General features: G+C 51.7%; 3 protein-coding genes across 3 annotated transcripts; 2 read left to right on the top strand and 1 right to left on the bottom strand.

Moving 5' to 3' along the window:
- Positions 1-520: 520 nt before the first annotated feature.
- Positions 521-5,882, bottom strand: GCC1 (GRIP and coiled-coil domain containing 1). Its single transcript, XM_060020828.1, has 2 exons — positions 4,500-5,882; positions 521-3,323 (listed from the first exon to the last, which is right to left on the bottom strand). The coding sequence occupies exons 1-2, from the start codon at positions 5,529-5,531 to the stop codon at positions 2,028-2,030; spliced, it is 2,328 nt and encodes a 775-aa protein (XP_059876811.1). The 5' UTR covers positions 5,532-5,882; the 3' UTR covers positions 521-2,027.
- A 2,776-nt stretch (positions 5,883-8,658) lies between these two features.
- Positions 8,659-11,640, top strand: ARF5 (ARF GTPase 5). Its single transcript, XM_060020829.1, has 6 exons — positions 8,659-8,868; positions 9,393-9,473; positions 9,814-9,923; positions 10,383-10,454; positions 10,940-11,065; positions 11,168-11,640. The coding sequence occupies exons 1-6, from the start codon at positions 8,802-8,804 to the stop codon at positions 11,252-11,254; spliced, it is 543 nt and encodes a 180-aa protein (XP_059876812.1). The 5' UTR covers positions 8,659-8,801; the 3' UTR covers positions 11,255-11,640.
- A 1,133-nt stretch (positions 11,641-12,773) lies between these two features.
- On the top strand, positions 12,774-18,357 carry FSCN3 (fascin actin-bundling protein 3). The gene is made up of 6 exons (XM_060019984.1): positions 12,774-12,917; positions 13,906-14,602; positions 14,936-15,054; positions 17,012-17,171; positions 17,654-17,824; positions 18,152-18,357. Exons 1-6 carry the CDS (start codon positions 12,774-12,776, stop codon positions 18,355-18,357), a joined length of 1,497 nt encoding a protein of 498 aa, XP_059875967.1.
- Positions 18,358-20,026: the final 1,669 nt, after the last annotated feature.

A 20,026-nucleotide genomic window follows, 5' to 3' on the forward strand; every position in this document is an offset into this window, starting at 1 on the left:
CAGAGCAACTAAGTCCGTGTGTCACAACTACTGAAGCCCACGCGCCTAGAGCCCGTACTCCGCAACGAGAAGCCACCGCAATGAGAAGCCCGCGCACCACAACAAAGAGTAGCTCCCGCTCGCCGCAACTAAAGAAAGCCCGTGCAAAGCAACGAAGACCCAACGCAGCCAAAAATAAATTAATTTCAAAAAATAAATAAATAAAATCGAGTTTAAAGCAGTAATGATGGAAGTTTCAATCTCACCCACTAAACCCATGAGAAGGCTTTTTCCAGTGTAGTTGCCTATACACAAACACTCATACACAATTCCAGGCTAAGAAATTTGGGCTGTAATTGAGGCAGTTAAAGCATTGAGGTATTCCTCCCTAGATTCAAGCTCATGGATTAATATGATGAAATATTTCTTACATCCTTTTCACTTTCCATTTACATTCACACTCCATTTATGTCTCTCTCTCTCTCTGTGTGTGTGTGTGTGTATATACCATTAAGGAAGCACACAGGTCAAGTTGGTCAGGTTTAATGATTCCGTGGTTATTGTTATTATCATTTGAACACATCACTTCTGTTCCGCTAAGTCTGCTTACTGTAAACAGTCCAGGTCACCCAGCCTCCCAATCAGAACATTTAATCACAGTCTCTGCACCCCCAAACCCTCACAAAACAGACTACTATGATGAAATAACAGAAAGATACACATCAGCCCAGTCAGTGGCAAAGCACTGGTCTTTAGGATCCAAAGATCTTTACAACCAGCGAGAGCAGATGGGGGAAAGCAAAGAATAGGGAAGTGATACTGTTTGAACCCAACTTTTCTGAGCTCCTCATTTAGTAGTAACATGTGTGGGAAGACGACGCTTTCGGACTGAAACTCTATGACCTCCCTAAGTGAGCGGGCAAAGTACTCTGGTGACAGTAATGCATGAACACCCTGGCTGCAGGGACGTGGAGATTTAGCCAGAATGCTATCCACGGAGCAGCAAGTACCCCAGCCCGGCCTCAGCTGAATTCCCACCATTTTCCTGTGAGGGTCATAGCATCCTTCTGGAATCCTCTGCAGCAGATCTTCTTCCTCTTCCCTGCCCCTACAAAGGCAGAAACAGCTTGGGGGGGGAAGGGTGTAAATCTCTGAGCTAACTCCTTATCTCCAGGCAGGATCAGAGCTTCCTGATCAGACCCCTCTCTGTAAGAAGGTAGAATTTTTTTCTTAATGGAAGTTCAACATTGAGGGAAAGCTAGCAAAGTCATTCACTCACAATCTCAGGCCAACCCTGGGCAGACAGGTTAAGGCAGGGACAAATGTGAGAGGCCTAGAACCCTATCCAGGCCAAAAGCAGGTCACTCAGGAAACCCCTAAGATCCAACTGGTGCTCAGGGTTCTCTCTAGGATGGTCACAAGTGGTGTGTTTTGTCCAGATTGATTAGGTCATACCTAGCCCTAAGTATTCCAAGCTTCCCAGTTCCAAGATGAACTTCCCAAGTTCACTATTCCTTGGCCGTTTGGAGTAGGGGACAATCTGTCACTATTTCAAACTTCCTGGTCCCTCTCCAGCCTGAATTTCTGTCCCCAGAGAATTGGGGCAGCAGTTGACCAGATTCAAGATTTTGATGAGATGGAGTAAATAGCTGTTCCTTGTGCATGTTTAGAAATTAACTGAACTCCCTTTGGAGTCATATGTACTCCTAGCTCTGCACTAGGAGTATGATATTAAAACCAAAAACACCTTATTTTAAAAGACTCTCACTTCCCCAACTTTTGCACCTCTGAGTCCTAACCTCTCCCCCCGCTTCCCCTCACACACACCACCAGAAGATGCTGTCCCAACACTTTTAGTACCTCTAGGGCCCAAGGATAAAATGGCATTAATGGCATTTGGCAGAAAATCCCAACCCACACTGAGGATTCCTCCCATGTCAACACAGTGAAGAAATAAATGATAATGTAAGAGAAGAGGCAGGAGAAATCAGAGCCTGCCCCTTCTCACAGAAGAGGCACAGAAAATTGAGGAGTTAGTGAAAATGGCATCATCTCTTGCCAGAAGGCCACCAACTACCACCGGCTGGGAGCCGCATGATCACTTGTTTCTCCTCCGGACTGAAGTGCAAGATGGTGAGGATGGCGGTGAGCGTCTGCTGGCGGCCCACGGTGTCCGGCAAGGTCAGGAAGCGGTAGATGATGTTCTTGAGGTACTCCAGGTTGGCTCCCTCCCGACTCTGGTCCCTGATGTTCTTTGCAATGTGGCTCTGCAGGGCTCCCACCTCCTCCCGATGCCGCTCCCCCTCCTCCAGCAGCCGATCCTGCAGCTGATGCACCTCCCCCTCCAGCCTGTGCTTCTGCTTCCTCAGTGACGTGATCTCCACCTCCTTGCGGGCCAACTGCTCGGCGTAAAGGAAGAAAGTGGGCTCATTGGCCGCAGCTAGCTGCAGGGCTTGGGTCAGGCTGTCCGGAGCAGACGTGTCCGCTGGATCCCCGGGGCCCACACTGCCCACAGGGCTTCTGCGTCCCGGCAGCCCAGAGGACAAGGCCACAGAACGCAGCTGCTCCAGCTCCAGGTCCTTCTCGGCCAGCACGGCCAGGGCCCGGTCCCGCTGCTTGTGCAGCTCCTCCTCCAGTTTCAGCGTGCGGTCCCTGAAGTCCAGCTGGCTCCGCTCCAGTTCCTGCCGGTGGATGTGCTGCAGCCGGGCCAGCTCCTGCTTCCAGCCCTCAGCCTCCTGCTGGTGCTGGCAGTCGAGCTCCTCGCAGGACAGCCGCAGCGAGATGTACTTCTCCTTCAGCTCCGCCAGCTGCTCCCGGGCTTCCTCCAGCTCCTTGCCCAGGTTCCCGTCTTTGACGTTCTTGCTCTTGAGGACGACCTGGGCCCGCATCTTGTACCTCTCAAACTCCTCCTTCAGCTGTTTCAGCTCCTGCTGGTAGTAGAGTGCACTGGCCTTCTCCCCGTCGGCAGCCTCTGAGCTGGGCATTATCTCCAGGTTGCAGAGCTTCTCCACATCCAAGGTCACCTGGCTCTTCCTGGCCGCAACCTGAAGCAGCCTCTTCAGCTTCTCCATCTTGTCCTTCAGGACATTGACATCCAGACTGGACTCCTCTCCATGGCTGTCCAGAGGGGACCGGCTAGAGGCCGCTAGTGCCAGTGTCTTGTTCTCCAGGTCCAGCTGAAGAATGCGCTCCTTCAGCTTCTGGATGGCCAGCTGGTCCTTCTGCTTGGCTTTCTCATAGGTGCCCAGCAGTTCCGACACCTCAGATATTTGATTCTCCAGGGCCGCCACCCTCTGCTCTTCCAACTGCGATTGCTGTCGTAGCTGATCTTCGGCGACGGCTGTCTGGAAAACAAGGGAACAGGTGGAGATGCATCCAGAAAAGCCACAAGGCCCGATGGCAAATTTTGAGAAAGCAAGAGAGGGGAGCAACAGGGTTACGGGACGGAGGTGGCCTGGCAAAAACGGGAACTGGGAATTTTTCTGTTCGTTTGGGAGCTAACCCAAGCTCCTGTAACCTGCTCCCAGCCACACATTACACCAAACAACATTAAGAACCTCTGTAGATCTGCTGTTGTTCGGCTTTAGCGTTTCTGCGCTCTGTTCTCATACGCCAACCTCACATGTGAAGTGTGCTCTTAACCATATGACATTCTTTTCCACTTCCAATATTCCTGGAAGTTCAAAATTGACTTGGATCTCTCCCCACACTGAAAGGTGGCGCTGTAAAATAGCATACCTTTCCACACAAGGCAAATGTTGACTGCAAGCAATACAACAGGTTATTTCTTCTGAGAAAATTCCCTTTGCCCCCTTCAGCCACACTACCTATAGGAATACACTGTTACCTATATATAGGCATATTCCTACAAGCATACACTCCACCTTTCACTGCACAGCCGCCACTACACTGCTTCACAGAGCACAGCTGGGAAGATGCCAATGCCCAGATGCTCAGAGCTGTCTGGCTCCAACCCAGCCTACACTCAGAAACTCCACATCCTATTGGAAGCACACTCTGTGGATACTGTCAACACCACACAGAAAAGGATTTCCCAGGACTCACAAATGAAACTTTTTGAATAGCATCAAAAATCGACAGTGCAGGGCTTCCCTGGTGGCACAGTGGTTAAGAACCTGCCTGCCAATGCAGGGGACACGGGTTCGAGCCCTGGTCCGGGAAGATCCCACATGCCGCGGAGCAACTAAACCTGTGAGCCACAACTACTGAAGCCCGAGCACCTAGAGCCCATGCTGCACAACAAGAGAAGCCACCGCAATGAGAAGCCTGCGCACCGCAACGAAGAGTAGCCCCCACTGGCCGCAACTAGAGAAAGCCCGCGCACAGCAACAAAGACCCAATGCAACCAAAAATAAAGAATAAATAAATAAATAAATAATTTAAAAATAAAATTGACAGTGCAGCCACTTAGTTCTAACTATCAAAAGAGAAAAAAAAGTCCTAATATTTCCCCATTTCAGGTTAAATGACTAATGTTTGAAGGAGATGAAGATAATTACCTTCCTCATTTCCTGCTGCAGCTGAGCCTGGAAATGGCTTTTAAGGCAGGCGGCCTCTTCCTGAAGCTCCTGCAGCCGGGGGTCAGGCCGATTCTTCTCATCTCGAAGAGCCTGCAGCTCACCTTTCAGCTCCTCTACCTCACGGGTCAGCTGCTTGGTTTGCAGTTCAAACCCTTCCATCTGACCTGCTGCATAGGCCCGCCCAGCCAGAGCTTCTCGGGTCTCTTCCAATCGAAGCTCCAAGTCCTGGCGCTGGGTCCTCTCCTCCTGCAGCAGCTTCTGGAGCTCACGCAGCATCAAGGCATGGTCACTCTGCTCTTGGGCCCGATCGTGCTGCTGCGTGATAAGTCGGGCTTTGGTTTCTGCTATCTGCTCCTGCAGCCCCTTCAATTCTCCCTCCAGCCGGCCCCTCTCCTCCTCTGCTTTTTTACTGGCATTATCTAAGTCCTGTTTCATCTTCTTTTTGTCAGCCAGGTAAGAAGCTTCCATGCGGGACTTCTCCTGGGTGACTGTAGCCAAAGAGCTGGTCAAAGTCGCCAACTGAGTCTTCAGCTGGTGCAGTCGTTTGTCCACCTCCCCACTCCCAGACGGTCCATCCCCACTACTACTGCTAACGCCGCTCTCCGATCCACTGGCCTCTTCGGACTTTAGAGGTGGTGGTCCACGGGCCAGTCTGTCATCTTCTACCCCAAACTCACCCTTGGTGCTGGTGAGACTGGCCGCAGTCTCTAAGCTGGTGGCGGTCCCGGTGCTATCCTCGCTGTGAGTGGAGCATAGGTCATCCACAGAGTCAGGAAAGGTGAGGCCTTGAGGCTGGACACCTGCAAGGCCCACATCCGCCTCGTGGGATACCGACAGCACCTTAATGCTGGCCTCCAGCGCCTCTTTCTCTTTCAGCAGACTTTTATAGGCGCGGACTACATCCTTGAGACGTGCCTGGTACTGGAGGAGCTGCTTCTTCTGGGTCTCAATGGTCTCCAGCAGGTCCTTCTTGCTTGGGCCGCCCCCGAAATTCATCCCAAACTTCTCCATGAGGGTTCAGAACGGGTTGTTCCACGTCAGTGTTCGGACAGCCTGGGAGAGGGTCACGAAGACGCTGGCGGGGAGAGAGTTGTCCCTAAGGCCGCACACCCGCTCCTCACAGCTATTCGTGACCGGATGCAGGGCAGCGGGGCAGCCTGACAGAAGCGCCCGCCAGGTCCCAGGCAGCAGGGCAGGGGCGGGTCCTATGGCGGAGCGACGCTGGCACGAGAGGAGCACACTGCCAGGGCTCGCCCGCACTGTCCCAAAAGCCGCTCCGCGCTCCCAGCTCGCCCGGGCCACAGCAGCACCGGCCGGCCCCCCGGCCAAAGCTTCAAGCTGAGCGTAGCCCCATTCCGACTTCCTAACTCTAGCGGTTAGACAACCGCGCTTCCGGGGCCACTGGAAGTGACGACAGCACGACGCCTCAGGCCCCGCCCCCCGTGGGCGCGAGGTGGGCGGAGCTACTTCAGTCGAAGGGTGAGAAGCAGCCTGTTGCGAGCCCCGCTGGGCCACGAGTCGGTCTCTCTCCACCAGAGCAGAGCAAGCAAAGTCGAGTACACGGAAGTAATGCTGGTTTGGTGAGGGCGCCTGATCTTGCCCTAGCGCTACGATCAGCGAGGGACGGGGGTGACGTCGCACTGTGTCCTTACCAAAGACCCAGGTGAGCGACACGACCCCACTGTTTGGGGGCTCAGTGCATTTGTGTCCCTAAAGAGCAACAATTAAGACTCCCTTTCGGACCACGAAAATGACAACCCTTTCTAGGACAGTATTTGGCACCTAGTAGGTGTACAGTATAATTATTAGCATCCTTCCTGAGTTCTGCTGAGTTCATTAAACAAATATATATAGATGACTATATATAGCCATGATGTCCATCCTAAGTGCCAACTATATTTCAGAAGCTTCACAGGAGTTTTGCTATTTAGTCTTTACAGTAATTCTGCTGAGTGGGTATTATTAGCACTATTTTACAGATAGGGAAACATGAGGCACAGAGAAGCTAAGTAACACGCCCAAGGTCACACAGCCAGTAACTTTAGAATCCTATCTGGATCAGTCTGAGTCTCAACATAACCAAATGCTGTGCCAGATGATCACCATGAAGAAACAAGGTCCTGCCCTCAAGGAGACCACATCTAGAGAGGAAGCAGACGTGCAAACAGCAGTATATTCAAAGTGGTACAGAAGTTAAGAGGAGGGAGACCTGTCTAGGGGAGACAGAGAAGGCTCTCAGTGGAAATACTTTGGGATTTGAAGGATGAGTACTGATTGCCTATCTAACTAGAGATGAGGGAAACAAACATTCCAGGCAGAGGGAAAAAAATGCAAGGACTCCTGGGGCATCAGAGAGCCTGGCTCACCCTGGAAGCAATGAGAATCATTTCAAGGCACTAGCTTAGGGTATGCGAAGGAGGTGGCAACAGATGGGGCTGACACAATAGATGAGGACCCAAATTAAGGCATTTGGATTTTATCTTGGGTGATAAGACACTAAAGGATTTTCATCACAAGAGTGGCATCATCAAGTCTTGTATGACAAGGTGAAGATACCAAGGTGCAGAAGGCCATTTTCATTCATGGGGATCAGATGGTAGTGAAATAGAGCAGTGACAACAGGGATGGAAAGAAAAAGGCTAATTGAAAGAGCTAAAGATGACTTGGTCACCACTAGTTGTGTTATTATATTGGAACTCTTTTAAATGTGCTCTTCAACATTGTAAAAACCTTCTTAAGAATGCAAGTCTGTGACTGAAGAGTAAAAAAGTCATGTATTCACTCATACCTGGTGCCCAGAGTCAGTTCTTTTTACAGACTGAGGGTCAGGATGGGGCAGACACTAGAAGTCTGTTCAGACCCAGATTCTTGGTGGCCCAGATAACATCATCTGCATCACACAAAACATTCAGATACATTATCTTATCATTTTAATCTTCACCGTAACCTCATGAGACAGGACAGATATTAGTCTCCCTTTATAGATGAGAAAATGATAGGCTGTGAATATTGTTGAAGTCAAGCCCCCATCCCCCCCCCAAAAAAAGGCAGAACTGAGAATTTAACAGAGGCCTGGAACAATGGCACAAAGTGGGTACTTAGTAAATATTTATGGAAGGGAGCGAGGGAAGGAGGGAGGGAGGAAGGAACTTTCTCTGATTCCCAGCTCACTTCACCATGTCCAGTCCATAAGCAACTGATCCTAGAAGCCCACTGCAAATCCAGAATAGGCAAAACGCCTGCCCTTGCTCCACTGAGCAACCAATTAGTCCATTCAACCCAGCCAGCATTTGTTAAGCATATATTAGGTGCCTGGCATTGACCCAGGCTCTGCCATAGAAGAAATTTAAATTAATTCCTATCTTGCTATTTCGCCTCAGATGCTAAGATGAGTGCGGAAATAACTTATGAAGCTCTTTGGCAAGAGCCTCACAAAATCCTAGATAGCTGTGCACTGAAAATCCAGGTTCCCAGGTCTGTGGCAGAGTGAGGAGGGAACTTTAGAAAGGCTGCCCTCTTCGACTGAAAGGCATTGTTTCCAGGGCCATCAAGGGGAAGGCAGAGTTCTCCAGTATACAGAAGTAGGGTCTACGACCCCGCCGCCAGAACTGGGGATCTTCCACTGTTTCTGCTGATTGGGGATCTATGAAGGTGGCGTTTGAAGGAACCATGAAGTGCATCTTCTTCCACCTCTGGCGTACTCCTCTCGAGATTCTATGGTCACTGAACCACCTGCTACGTTCAGAGTCCCTCGCTGGGAGCTGGGAGGACAAAAGGGAGGATTAAGACACTTGCACAGAACTTCCGCTCTCCCGGGGAGGAGGCTGGAGGTCACCAAGAGCTAAACCGGAGCCCAGAGTGCGTTGGACGCAACAAACCAAGGCCCAGAGACCGGCCACTGAAGATGGGGGTGGAGGGCCGTTATGGAGCGTTGTAGGCTTTTCTCGGCCCTGCCCGGGTTGCCGGTTCAGCGCCATACACCTGACAGGCGCGCTAGCAACTTGGGGAGACCCAGGCCCTTTCCATCTTTAAAGCTGGCGCGGGACCGGGGGAGGATGCGGAGGCTCGCTCAACTTCAGTGTCTTCCGGAGCCACGGTCTGGAGGCGGGGCGGGGGCGGGGCCAGGGCGGGGGACGGCCCGAGGTGACGTAGGGCCGGCCGGGACGCGCGGAGGCCGCGGCGGCGCCTCCTCCTTCTGCTGCTGCTGGGCCCCATCCCCCAGCGGCCGGTTCCAGCCCGCACCCCGCGTCCGTGCCCGCGCCCCCTCCCCCGGGCCCCGCCATGGGCCTCACCGTGTCCGCGCTCTTTTCGCGGATCTTTGGGAAGAAGCAGATGCGGATCCTCATGGGTGAGGCAGATCAAGCGCGCGGCCCGGACTGGAGCACCAGACCCCGCGCAGCCTTCTCGCCCCTGCGTCCCTCCAGCCCAGCTCACCCCGGTCTCTGACCCCGAGTCACCCATCTCCTAACCCCCCGGGGCCGCTACTCTCGGGTGGGTCGCGGTCTGCAGCACTGTCCCCGGGGCCTGAGACCGAGAGCTGCGGGCCTGGGTGGGGTGAAGCTCCCTTCGCCCCAGCCCGGCTCGTAAGAAGGGAGGATTCCGCCCTTGGAGACGACTTTTAAAAGGAGCGCGGCCTTTCTTTTGCGCCTCTTTCCCCTCAATCCTCTGCCGCCCCTCCCCCGCTTTGGGGGCAGGAGTTGGCGCTCCCCACCCTACTGCACTCAAGGCCCCGAAGGTAGATAACAGCGCGCACCTGGAGGCGCTCGGGCTCTCCGCCCCCGTCACCATCAGCTGTCCTGGCCTCTCCCCTTTCCTGGGCTCTAGGGGGCTCCCTCGCTCCCATCTCCAGCCCTGTGCCCCTCTCCGTTGCAGTTGGCTTGGATGCAGCTGGCAAGACCACAATCCTGTACAAACTGAAGTTGGGGGAGATTGTCACCACCATCCCCACCATAGGTGAGTCCGGAGGCGAGACCGGGAGGAGCGGGAGCGCGGCGGCGGCCCTTCTGAGGATCTGCTCTGCATTCTGCCCCAGGCCCTTATTTCTGTGCAGGGAGCTGACCCTGACATCAGATACTGCTACCTGAGAAGTGGGTCAGGGTATCTTTACGTGCAAGATGAGGCGGGATGGATGTGACCTAGCCCGGCCCCATCTGTGGGCTAGCTGGTCCTCTGGGGTTCTTTTCCCCTGGGCCTTCGTTGCCTTCTAGTTTTATATCCCTGCTGAATCCACTTAGTTTTAGTGAGTTCCTTCCTTTCAGGATTTTTTCCTCATATTTTTACCAATTATCTGCAGGCTTCAACGTGGAAACAGTGGAATACAAGAACATCTGTTTCACAGTGTGGGACGTGGGAGGCCAGGACAAGATTCGGCCTCTGTGGCGGCACTACTTCCAGAACACTCAGGTTGGGGCTCCCCAACCCCAGGGGAAGAGGGTTAAGGTTAGAAAGACTGAGATGTTGGCCCAGGCCAGGAAAAAACCCTTACCTCCTTCTACCCTCATTTGTAGGCTAGCCTCTCCTCATCCTTCAGAACTGGCCTCAGACTTCTGAGACTTAGCCACCGTAAGCGTCTCCTGAGAAGCAGAATTCTGAATCTACACTGCCTGATTTAGCTCTCATCACATGTCTTTCCCTGTTCCCTTGCACATCTTTTAGCTAGACTGCTTGCCTGAGGGCAGAGGCTGTATCCTTTGCTGGGTGTCTCCAGTTTGTGCGAGAACATCTGCAAAGCCGTAGTGGAAGTTTACGAGATGAGAAGGGTTTAGACACAATTAGACGTGGGCAGAAGAGAGGAAGAGCCAGACTAGGGTGTATGTGTCCCAGGCTCGAGTGATTGCTGCTCCTTTCTTCCTTCCCACCCAGGGCCTCATCTTCGTGGTGGACAGTAATGACCGAGAGCGGGTCCAGGAATCTGCTGATGAACTCCAGAAGATGGTGAGCACCCAGAGCCCTGGGACAGAGAGATCCTCTGTGCTGGTGTGAGAGTCAGGAAACGCCTCAGAGGCCTTGAATGTGTGATTCTCTTTGTGGACACAGTCACAAGAAGTAGCTCACCCTGTTTTGAATTGGGGTCAGGTAAAAAGTATAGGACTTACTTTTTCCTTGCATTCTCTCCTGTCTTCACAACTGACTCTGAGAAGTTGGTGGGGAGGGGGGAAGTTCTACGTGGTGGAGAGAAACATCATCTTACGTTCTTATTTTTCCATTTGGAAATTTTGTCATTTTGACTAGGGCAAGGAGTCAAATTAGAAGAAGACCCTTTCTGGACTTCAGGCCAAAATGGCCTCAAGCTAGTTTATCACTCTGTCTTGGGTTCAGCAGTAGATGACACAATATTCTATTCTTCTCACAAATATGCTAGAAGGGAAAAAGGGGGGCTCCCGTACACAGCTGGATTCCACCCCCTTTGCCTCTCCCAGCTGCAGGAGGATGAGCTGCGGGATGCGGTGCTGCTGGTGTTTGCCAACAAGCAGGACATGCCCAACGCCATGCCCGTGAGCGAGCTGACCGACAAGCTGGGGCTACAGCACTTGCGGAGCCGCACGGTGAGGGCCTGCCTCTCCCAAAGGGGCCCCAGGCCAGGCAGGAAATAAAGGCATCCCCTTTTCTTCCCTGCTACTGACCTCTTTCTTTCCTTCTCCCCACAGTGGTACGTCCAGGCCACCTGTGCCACCCAAGGCACAGGTTTGTATGATGGGCTGGACTGGCTGTCCCATGAGCTGTCGAAGCGCTAACCAACCAGGGGCCGGCCCCTGCTGCCCAGAAGCTCCCGCGTGCATCCCGGGATGACCAGACTCCTGGACTCCTCAGGCAGTGCCCTTCCCCCCCATCTCCTCCTCCCCCGCAGACAGCGGCCTCTGCTCCTGCCTGCATGTTGCCTCTGTTATTGGAGCCTGGGGCCCTGCTCTCTGGGCACGGAGGGCTCCGCTCTCCTGCCTTCTGGGACCTGTGGAAAGGGGCTTCTGGGGCCAGGGTCCCTTCTGCCAGAGGAGGAGCAGGGATCTGGGTTTACTTCTGTTTCTTCCGTTTCGGGTGTACCCTTGGGGCCAGGTGGGGAGGGAAGGTGAGGGCTCCGGGTGGTGCTATGATGTGGCACTGGATATTGAGTAATAAATTTGCTGTGGTTTGTACATGGTGTTGTCTGTAGCCTAGAGGTCGGGGGCTGGGTTACTGGCTGCAAAGAGACAATATGGGGGAGGCTCAAAGCAGCTAAGGCTGCAGGGCCTGCCCAGTCCCCCCAGCACACACACACACATCGCTGCCCTCATCTAGCTCAGCTTCTCCTCCTTTACTCTTGAGATTGGAAGTATTTAGGGGCTCCAATGGAGGAAATCTCCTTCCTTCCCCAATTCCAAGGGACCTTTGCTGCTGTAACAGGCTCTACCTTCATGGGTCTATAAACCACCTAACGCCCATTTCCCATCCATCTCCCAGCTACTTAGAGAAGTAGGCAGTGGGTCCTGGAGGCTATTGGACAACAGAGACTCTTTGGTGAGGGAAGGACTGATATCCTTAGGGGCAGCCCTTGCTGGTTGCCCAGCAGCAGGGCAACTGGGGACCGAAGAGGGTGCTCTGTGGTCCCCCCACCAAGGCCAGTCTCCTTACCCTGCTCCTGAGCCAGCCCTTCCTGATTAGCATGAGTAATCTGATCCTTGCTGGTTATCTAGGGTTTCCTCACACTCCCTGAAAAGTACCTTCTGAGATGTTTTGGCTTCATCCTCCCAAGGGCCATAGAAGTTAATAGATTTTTCTTAGGTATCTTGAACTCTAAAAACACTTGAGCCCCAAGGGAGCCAGGCAGAACCCACTTCCTAGGGAGGAAAGAGGTTGATTTCTATCCTATGATTAAAATGAGGAACACAAGTGAAGAAAGGGAGGGACTTGCCTGAAGTCACAGGTGGTGGTTGGCACAGGCTGAAGTTCTGATTCCCAGTCAATTACCTCGATGCCTGGAGTGATGTGGGGAGGCTAGTGCCAGTGGCCCTGGACCCACTTCCTCTGGGCTGTGGGTTGATGTTGCTGAGCCAGTGCCCTTTCTCCTCTATGGTGGGATAAGAGGCAACCCTCACAGTCACAATGCTCCCGGGTCACAGAGGTGCTGGGCCCCAGGCCAGCCTCTGCCTAGGAAGTTCCGTCTGGGAACATCTTCCGGTAGGCACTAAGGGCCTGATTTGGAGCCCTATGGCCTGTAGAACCTCACCACTGGCGGGGAAGGCTGGGCCAGACTGAGTCACCACCTGTGGTGCCGGCCCCATGGATGAAGTGGAGTGGATGCCAAGACAACCCAAGGCCAAGGACCTAAGGGTTGGGCTCATCAGCTGGGCGGGATCCTACCTTACTTTTGAGACATATAAGAATGCTGTCACTGCTACTGCAAAGGGTTTGGGCCGGAGACAGGTAACAAAGCAAACCTGCACTGGAACCACTTTTCCCAAGCCGTGTGTGTGTGTGTGTGTGTGTGTGTGTGTGTGTTGCCATTGTCAGGGCAAGCCAGGCTTTTGCTCACAGGTCTCCATTGCTCCATCTCCCCCTCTCTAACCCTATTCTAGCAGGTGAAGCCTCAGCCCTGGCTTTGCTACCTTGTCTTGCTCTGGCTGCTCCCTCCCCTCTATCCCAGCACAGTGGGTGTGTTATCACAGAAAGGAGAGGTGGAGAGGCCAGGCTGGAAGGCAGAATTGTGGGCGTCCAGGAAGTTGGACCAGCGGGGTTACTGCAAAGTCTATGTTCCGGTTGTAGTTTGAGACTGGGGTACTCTAGAAGCCCTCAGAGATTTGGTCTTCATTTTAGAGAGTGATGTAGGCGCCTCTCGGGATGGTGCTATAGAGCAAGGCAGTGGCAAGTTCCTCTCGCTTATAACAAGGTTGATCACAGCTGAAACAGACAATTCCATCTCAACTGTCTGTGCTCCCATCCCCGTCCCCGGAGCCCGGGCCTGCCTGTAAGAGGTCTTTCTTTTCTCCTGCCATGGTGGAGAGGTGCTTTTGGGGGGCGGACGTGTTGTCTGAGTGTGCTGTCCAGGGGCGACAGTGAGAAAGAGAGAAGTAAGACTTAAACAAAAGCATTTATTGGAAAGTTAGGTATTTAAGGAAGCAACCAAGGAAGAGAGAGGGAGTTTTACACTCCATTATCTGGAGGAGTGGGCATCTAGAATGTCTCTTGGGGTCTTGAGAAGCCCTGTGGCCCCAGTGGTGGAGGAGCCCTGAGATCTCTAGATTACCACTGGATGACAGGGTAGAAGAGTGGACAGCAAGGAGGCCAATGTGGAGGGAAGGTGGTTGCCCTCAGTGAAGGCGCTGGAGTAATGCCAGGGGTGATAGTTGAAGGGCTCCTCGGTCTAGTCTCTCGGCAGTACTGATTTCCTTCTTCTCCCTCCCAATGCCTCCAGACCTGGGAGATCCTGGTGAGCAGTAAGCATGACACACAGGCTGTGGTACGACTAAGAAGCTTGCAGGGCTTCTACCTTCTGTGCGAGGCGGATGGTTCTCTGTGCTACGGCCGGCCAAGGACGAGCCATCATGGATGCTTCCTAATCCACTTCCACCGCAGTGGCAAATGGACCCTCCAGTGCCTCATCAGTGGTCGTTATCTGGAATCTGATGGCGAGGATGTTTTCTGCACCTCCCGGACCCTCTCAGCTTACCACATGTGGACCCCCCGGCCAGCCCTGCATGTCCACGTGATCCTCTACAGCCCCTTCAACCACTGCTATGCCCGGGCTGACCCCACCATGGGCCGAGTCTGGGTGGATGCACCAGTTCCCTGCCTGAAGGAATGTGGCTTCCTGTTGCATTTCCAAGATGGATGCTACCACCTGGAGACCTCTGCACACACCTTCTTGTCCCACTTAGACGGTCTGGTCTCCCAACCCTCAACACAGACAGCTTTCCACATGCAAGTGCGGCCTGGAGGGTTTGTGGCGCTGAGTGATGGAGAAGGAGGCATGTTGTATCCACAGGGCACACGCCTGCTCCTGAGCCTGGGCTCTGATCCCCATGGGGGCGAGGAGTGGCTCATCCTACAGCACTGCCCTACCTGGGTCAGCCTCAGGTCCACGACTCAGAAGTTTCTCACCGTTGTCTATGGCAAGTGCTGGGTCCAACACGGCCATAGAGGGAGGGAGGGCTGGCTGCTGAAAAGAGGAAAGTATGTTTGGGATCAGTGAGGATTTTTGAAACTAATGCTAAGGAAGATCCCGAGGTCCCAAGAGGATCTCTGCTGCCATGGAGAAGGGCTTTAAACCAGGGGCATGGGCTTGGAGAGAAAGCGGCCTGGGTCTTCTCCAGGCCATTATGGTGCAACCGAAGGTGATGAAGCCTGAGGAGGGAAAGCAGAAGGAATACCAGCCATGAAGTGTGGAGGAGGGTCTGAGGCTGAGGCCAGACTCAGGCTTCTTCTGATGTGTTCTTCCCCTGCAGACGTGGATGTGTGTGCCGCCTCTGAGCAGGTAACCCCAATGTCCTTGTTCCAGTTTGAATGTGACAACAAGAGCCCTACCTTGCAGCTTCGTTCAGCCAATGGCTGCTACCTAGCCCAGGTGAGACCTTGACTTTCTGAGTAAGAGAACCCTTAAGCCCTGAGCTCTCCCTCTCCAGACACACTTTTTCCTTCTTCAAGGCAGATGATCAGATGGTGAGGTAAAGTGTGGAGGTCCTTGTCAATAAACATTCATTTTCATCCAATGGGCCCACTTTCATTCAATGGGGCCTCTTTAAAAAAAAAAAAACGTAAACTTTATTGAGGCATTATTTACATACAATAAAATGCACCCATTTTAAGTGTACAATTCAATAAGTTTTGACAAATGTATGCAACCATGCTACAATCATATCACAAGTTAGAGACTATTTCTATCACCACAGAAATTCCCTCTTGCCCCTTTTCAGTCAGATCCCCTCCCCTCTTGCCCTCCCCACTACCACTGGTATATAGTCTGTCACTATAGGTTAGGTTTGCTTACTCTGGAATTTCATATAAATGGAATCATACAGTAATTACAGTATATATACTTCTTTCACTCAGCATGATGTTTTTGAAATTTGTCCATGATGTCATATGTATCAGTAGTTCGTTCCTTTTTATGGCTGGGTAGTATTCCATAACTCTACACATAAACACAAACATAATTTGCTTATCCTTTCACTTGTTGATGAACACTTGAGTTGTTTCCAGTTTGGGCCATTATGAACAAAGTTGCTATGAACATTCGTGTACAAGCCTTTTTGTGGGCCTACGCTTTCAGTTATCTTGGGCAAATACGTAAGAGTGGAATTATTGGGTCATACGATAAATGTGTGTTTAACTTCTTAAGAAAATGTCAAGCAGTTTTCTAAAGTGATTGTACTATTTTACATTCTCACCAGTAATGTATGAGAGTTCTAATTGCTCCACATCCTTTCCAATACTAGGTATTGTCTGTGTTTTTAATTTTAGCCACTCTAAAATTAAATGTGTAATGCCATCTTATTGTGGCTTTGCTTTGCATTTCCCTTATAATTAATAATGTTGAGCATCTTTTCTTTTTTTTTCCAGTGTTTTTGGTGGCTGCCCTTTATTTATTTAAATTTATTCTATTTTATTATTTTTTTTTAAATTTTGGCTGCATTGGGTCTTCGTTGCTGCGTACAGGCTTTTTCTAGTTGCAGTGAGCGGGGGCTACTCTTTGTTGCGGTGTGCGGGCTCAGTAGTTGCGGCTTGTGGCTCCAGAGCACAGGCTCAGTAGTTGTGGCACATGGACTTCGTTGCTCCGCGGCACGTGGGATCTTCCTGGAGCAGGGCTCGAACCCACGTCCCCTGCATTGCAGGCAGATTCTTAACCACTGCGCCACCAGGGAAGTCCCCAAGCATCTTTTCATCTGCTTATTGGCCGCTTGTATATCTTCTTTGTGAGGTGTCTATTCAGATCTTTTGTTTCTTTGTTATTGGGTTGTCTTGTTATTGAGTTGTAAGGGTTTTTGTGTGTTCTAACATCAGTCCTCTGCCAGAGTTATGTATTGTAAACATTTTCTCCCAATCTGTGGCTTGCCTTTTCATTTGCTTAATAGTGTCTTTTGAGCAGCAAGTTTTTCATTTTGATGAAGTCCAATTTCTCCATTTTATAAATGGTTAGTGCTTTTTTCTTGCCCCAGGAAATCCTTGCCTACCCCAAAGTTGCAAAGAATTTCTCCTACGTTTTCTTCTAGATGTTTATAGTTAAACTGTGGTTATAGTTTAGCTTTCACATTTATGACTATGATCCACTTCAAAATGATTTTGGAGTCTGGGCCGAGGTTCGTTTCTGTCCATATGGGATACAGCACAGATTGGAGAAGTGGGAGAGCTGAGGTCACCACATGTTTTCCAAAAAGCATCTGAAGGCATAAGCGTACCCTGGGAGAATAAAAAAAAAGCTAGAGGGTGGGATGTGGAAAAGAGGGTCTAAAATAAAAATACTGAGAAGAAAGCTGAGATTTGGGATCCTTGCTTCCCTTCTCTGTTCCCGATCTTCTCTCCAGAGGCGCCATAGGACAGTGATGGCTGATGGGCACCAGCTGGAGGCTGAAACCTTCTTTCGTATGTACTGGCACCGTGGCAGGATCATCCTGCAGTCTCCCAGTGGATGCTTCTTGGGCATCGCAGCCAATGGCCTGCTGGTGGCCAGTGCCACCATTCCAGGTGAGCGAAGCAGCACTTGCCAGGTTATTCCAAGTCAGAGACGCTTTCAGAGGGAGCGGGGGTTATGATAGAAAGACCACTGGAGTTGGGGTCAGAAGATTTGGGTCTGTATATCTGCTGAATCACTGACTTTTCATCATCACTTGGGCAAACCACTTCTCTGAGGCTCAGGTTCATTGTCTCCATCATCAGTGGAGGTGACAGCCAACCTGCCTGCCTCACACGATTATCTTGAGGATTAAATAGATTCGCACATCTCAAAGGAAAGAAGAATATTAAAATTTCTTGGCCTCCATGCTGTACTAAGTGCTTTCACAAACATTTCACAAGCACCTAGCGTGAGACGTGGCACATAGTAAGTGTTCACTAAATATTAAGATAATTGACGACACCCTTCTGCCATTAGTGCCCGTCTTCCTGCTTCCATCTGGGAAAGCACCTAGAGGCGGCCCATCCAGATAACTTCTTCCTGTTTCTTCCAGGCCCAAATGAGGAATTTGGGATTCAATTAGCCAACCGCCCCTTCCTCGCCTTGAGGGGACGGTATGGGTATGTGGGTACCTCGTCACGACATGACCTCCTGCAGTGCAATATGGATCAGCCCGACTGCATTTACCTGCTGCCCTGCCGCCAGGGCATCTACCACTTCCAGGGTGAGTAGCTCTTCTTCTTCACCCCTGGGTTCATGGTCTAACCCAGCCTTAGCCCCAGCTCAGACTTCAGGGCCTGCCACTCAGGGCCTGCTTATATAAAAGCAAAAGCAGAGTTTCTGTTTGCTTTTACACTTCAAGGCCCCCAGAGTGGGTGGGGGGTGCAGAACAGAAGCCAGTCCTCCTGTGTTTCTAGAGAGGGACCTGCCAACACAGGCAGTGTAGGGTGGTCCAGGAGGGGTGGCGTGCCTCCTGGGAGCCTCTCAGAGGCTATACTGAGGGAGGCTTTCCTCCAGAATGGCCCACCAACCTGATCTCTTCCCTCCGCAGCACAGGGTGGGTCCTTCTGGTCAATAACACCCTTTGGCACTTTTCGCCCTTGGGGAAAGTTTGCCTTCAACTTCTGTATAGAGCTTCAGGGCAGCAACTTGCTCACAGTGCTTGCACCCAATGGCTTCTACATGCGATCTGACCGAAGTGGCACCCTGTTGGCAGACAGCACAGACATTACCAAAGAGTGTGTTTGGGAATTCTAGGTAAGGTAAAGCGTGTAAGGACCGCGGGGTCTGGGACCAGGAGCTGAGGAACAAGAGAAGAAGAGAGGAGGGTGGGGAGGCAGGAGGCAGTTAGACCAAAAGGCAGCCCGGGCTGACTTCTGTCTGACAGCTGCGTCAACTCCACACATTTATTGCGAATCTGTGCCTTTTCTTTCAGGGCTTCTAGACCGAGACTTGCTGGAGAGAGGAGTCAGATCTAGGTTTCTCACTATTACGTCACGCTGACACTTGTGCTTGCCAGCCAGGCTGCAGGGCATAGGATGAGGTGTACCTGTGTAGCTCTCTTCATTAAGATGTGGAGTTTTGCCCCCTTTGTAGGGAAGGCGGGTAACTTTGGCGGGTATTCTTTCCACCCTAGGCACTTTCTACCCCTATGCCCCTGGATCCTTGGGGTGCTGATGGTACCCAGATATTTATCTGCAGCCCTGACCCCTCTCCTGAAGTCTAACCTTATCTCTTTCCAACTTACTGATTTTTTTGTGTGTGTGTGGTATACGGGCCTCTCACTGTTGTGGCCTCTCCCGTTGCGGAGCACAGGCTCCGGACGCGCAGGCTCAGCGGCCATGGCTCACGGGCCCAGCCGCTCCGCGGCATGTGGGATCTTCCTGGACCGGGGCACGAACCCGTGTCCCCTGCATTGGCAAGCAGACTCTCAACCACTGTGCCACCAGGGAAGCCCCCAACTTCCTGATTGACAGTTGGCTTGACTTCATCCTGCCATCCCCTCCAAATCAGCCTCCTCACCCTCCCCTTCAAAGGTGATTCTTCCTGCCCTCCCCACGGCCATCTAGGGCACTGCCGTCCTCGCAAACTCTCAGACTCAAGACGCCAGCACCATCTCTCCTTCCTCCCTTACATTCCCTTCACCAAACCCTGAAAACTCAGGTACCTCCTTAACAGTGCCTCTTGAGTGCTCGCTCCTTCTTCATTGCCATCGCCACAGCGGGGTTCCAGGTTTTCCACCAAGAGCCTACACTGCAACAAGGGCTCCCCAGCAGGACTCCCTGCCACCAGTCCCATTCCCACCCGATATCTTCTCACCCCAAGTTCACTTTCCTAAGATGCTGCCTCCATTCCATCATTCCCTGTTCACAGCTCTTCAGGGCACCTCAGTGCTCTTAGCCTTGTCCCTTCACAATCGACCCCGCTTTTGATATTGTATTAGACCTGGAACCAAAACTAACAAGGTGTGGTCCTTACTAGCCCTGTAACCCCAGGGAAATTGCTCTAACATGTCTAGGCCTTGGTTTCCTTATCTGTAAAATGGGAATAATATCTACTTCATAGAGTGGTGTGAAGGTTCAATGACCATATGCCTCTAGATAGAGATCCCCGTGTACATTCACTCTTCTCCTTCATTTTCTACCAGTTTTCTGCACAAACCTTTTAACTGTGGCAAACTAGGGAAAATACAATGAAATCCCACTGGGCCTGTTTTCTTATCTATTCCATGAAGTATTTGGATCGAACTAAATTTCTCAGGCTCTTTCCAGGCCTAACATTCTAGTAGACAGTGTATCAAAGTGGTTAAGAGCTCATTTCTGGACTCAGAACTGGGTTCTAATTCGATGTTTATCAGTTAAACTTGTTGTTTGATGTTGGGCAAATGAACCTCTCAAAGTCTGCTTCTTGTGGGTAAAATGGCAAT

This window comes from Delphinus delphis, chromosome 9, assembly GCF_949987515.2.
Source record: "Delphinus delphis chromosome 9, mDelDel1.2, whole genome shotgun sequence".
Taxonomy (NCBI): Eukaryota; Metazoa; Chordata; class Mammalia; order Artiodactyla; family Delphinidae; genus Delphinus; species Delphinus delphis.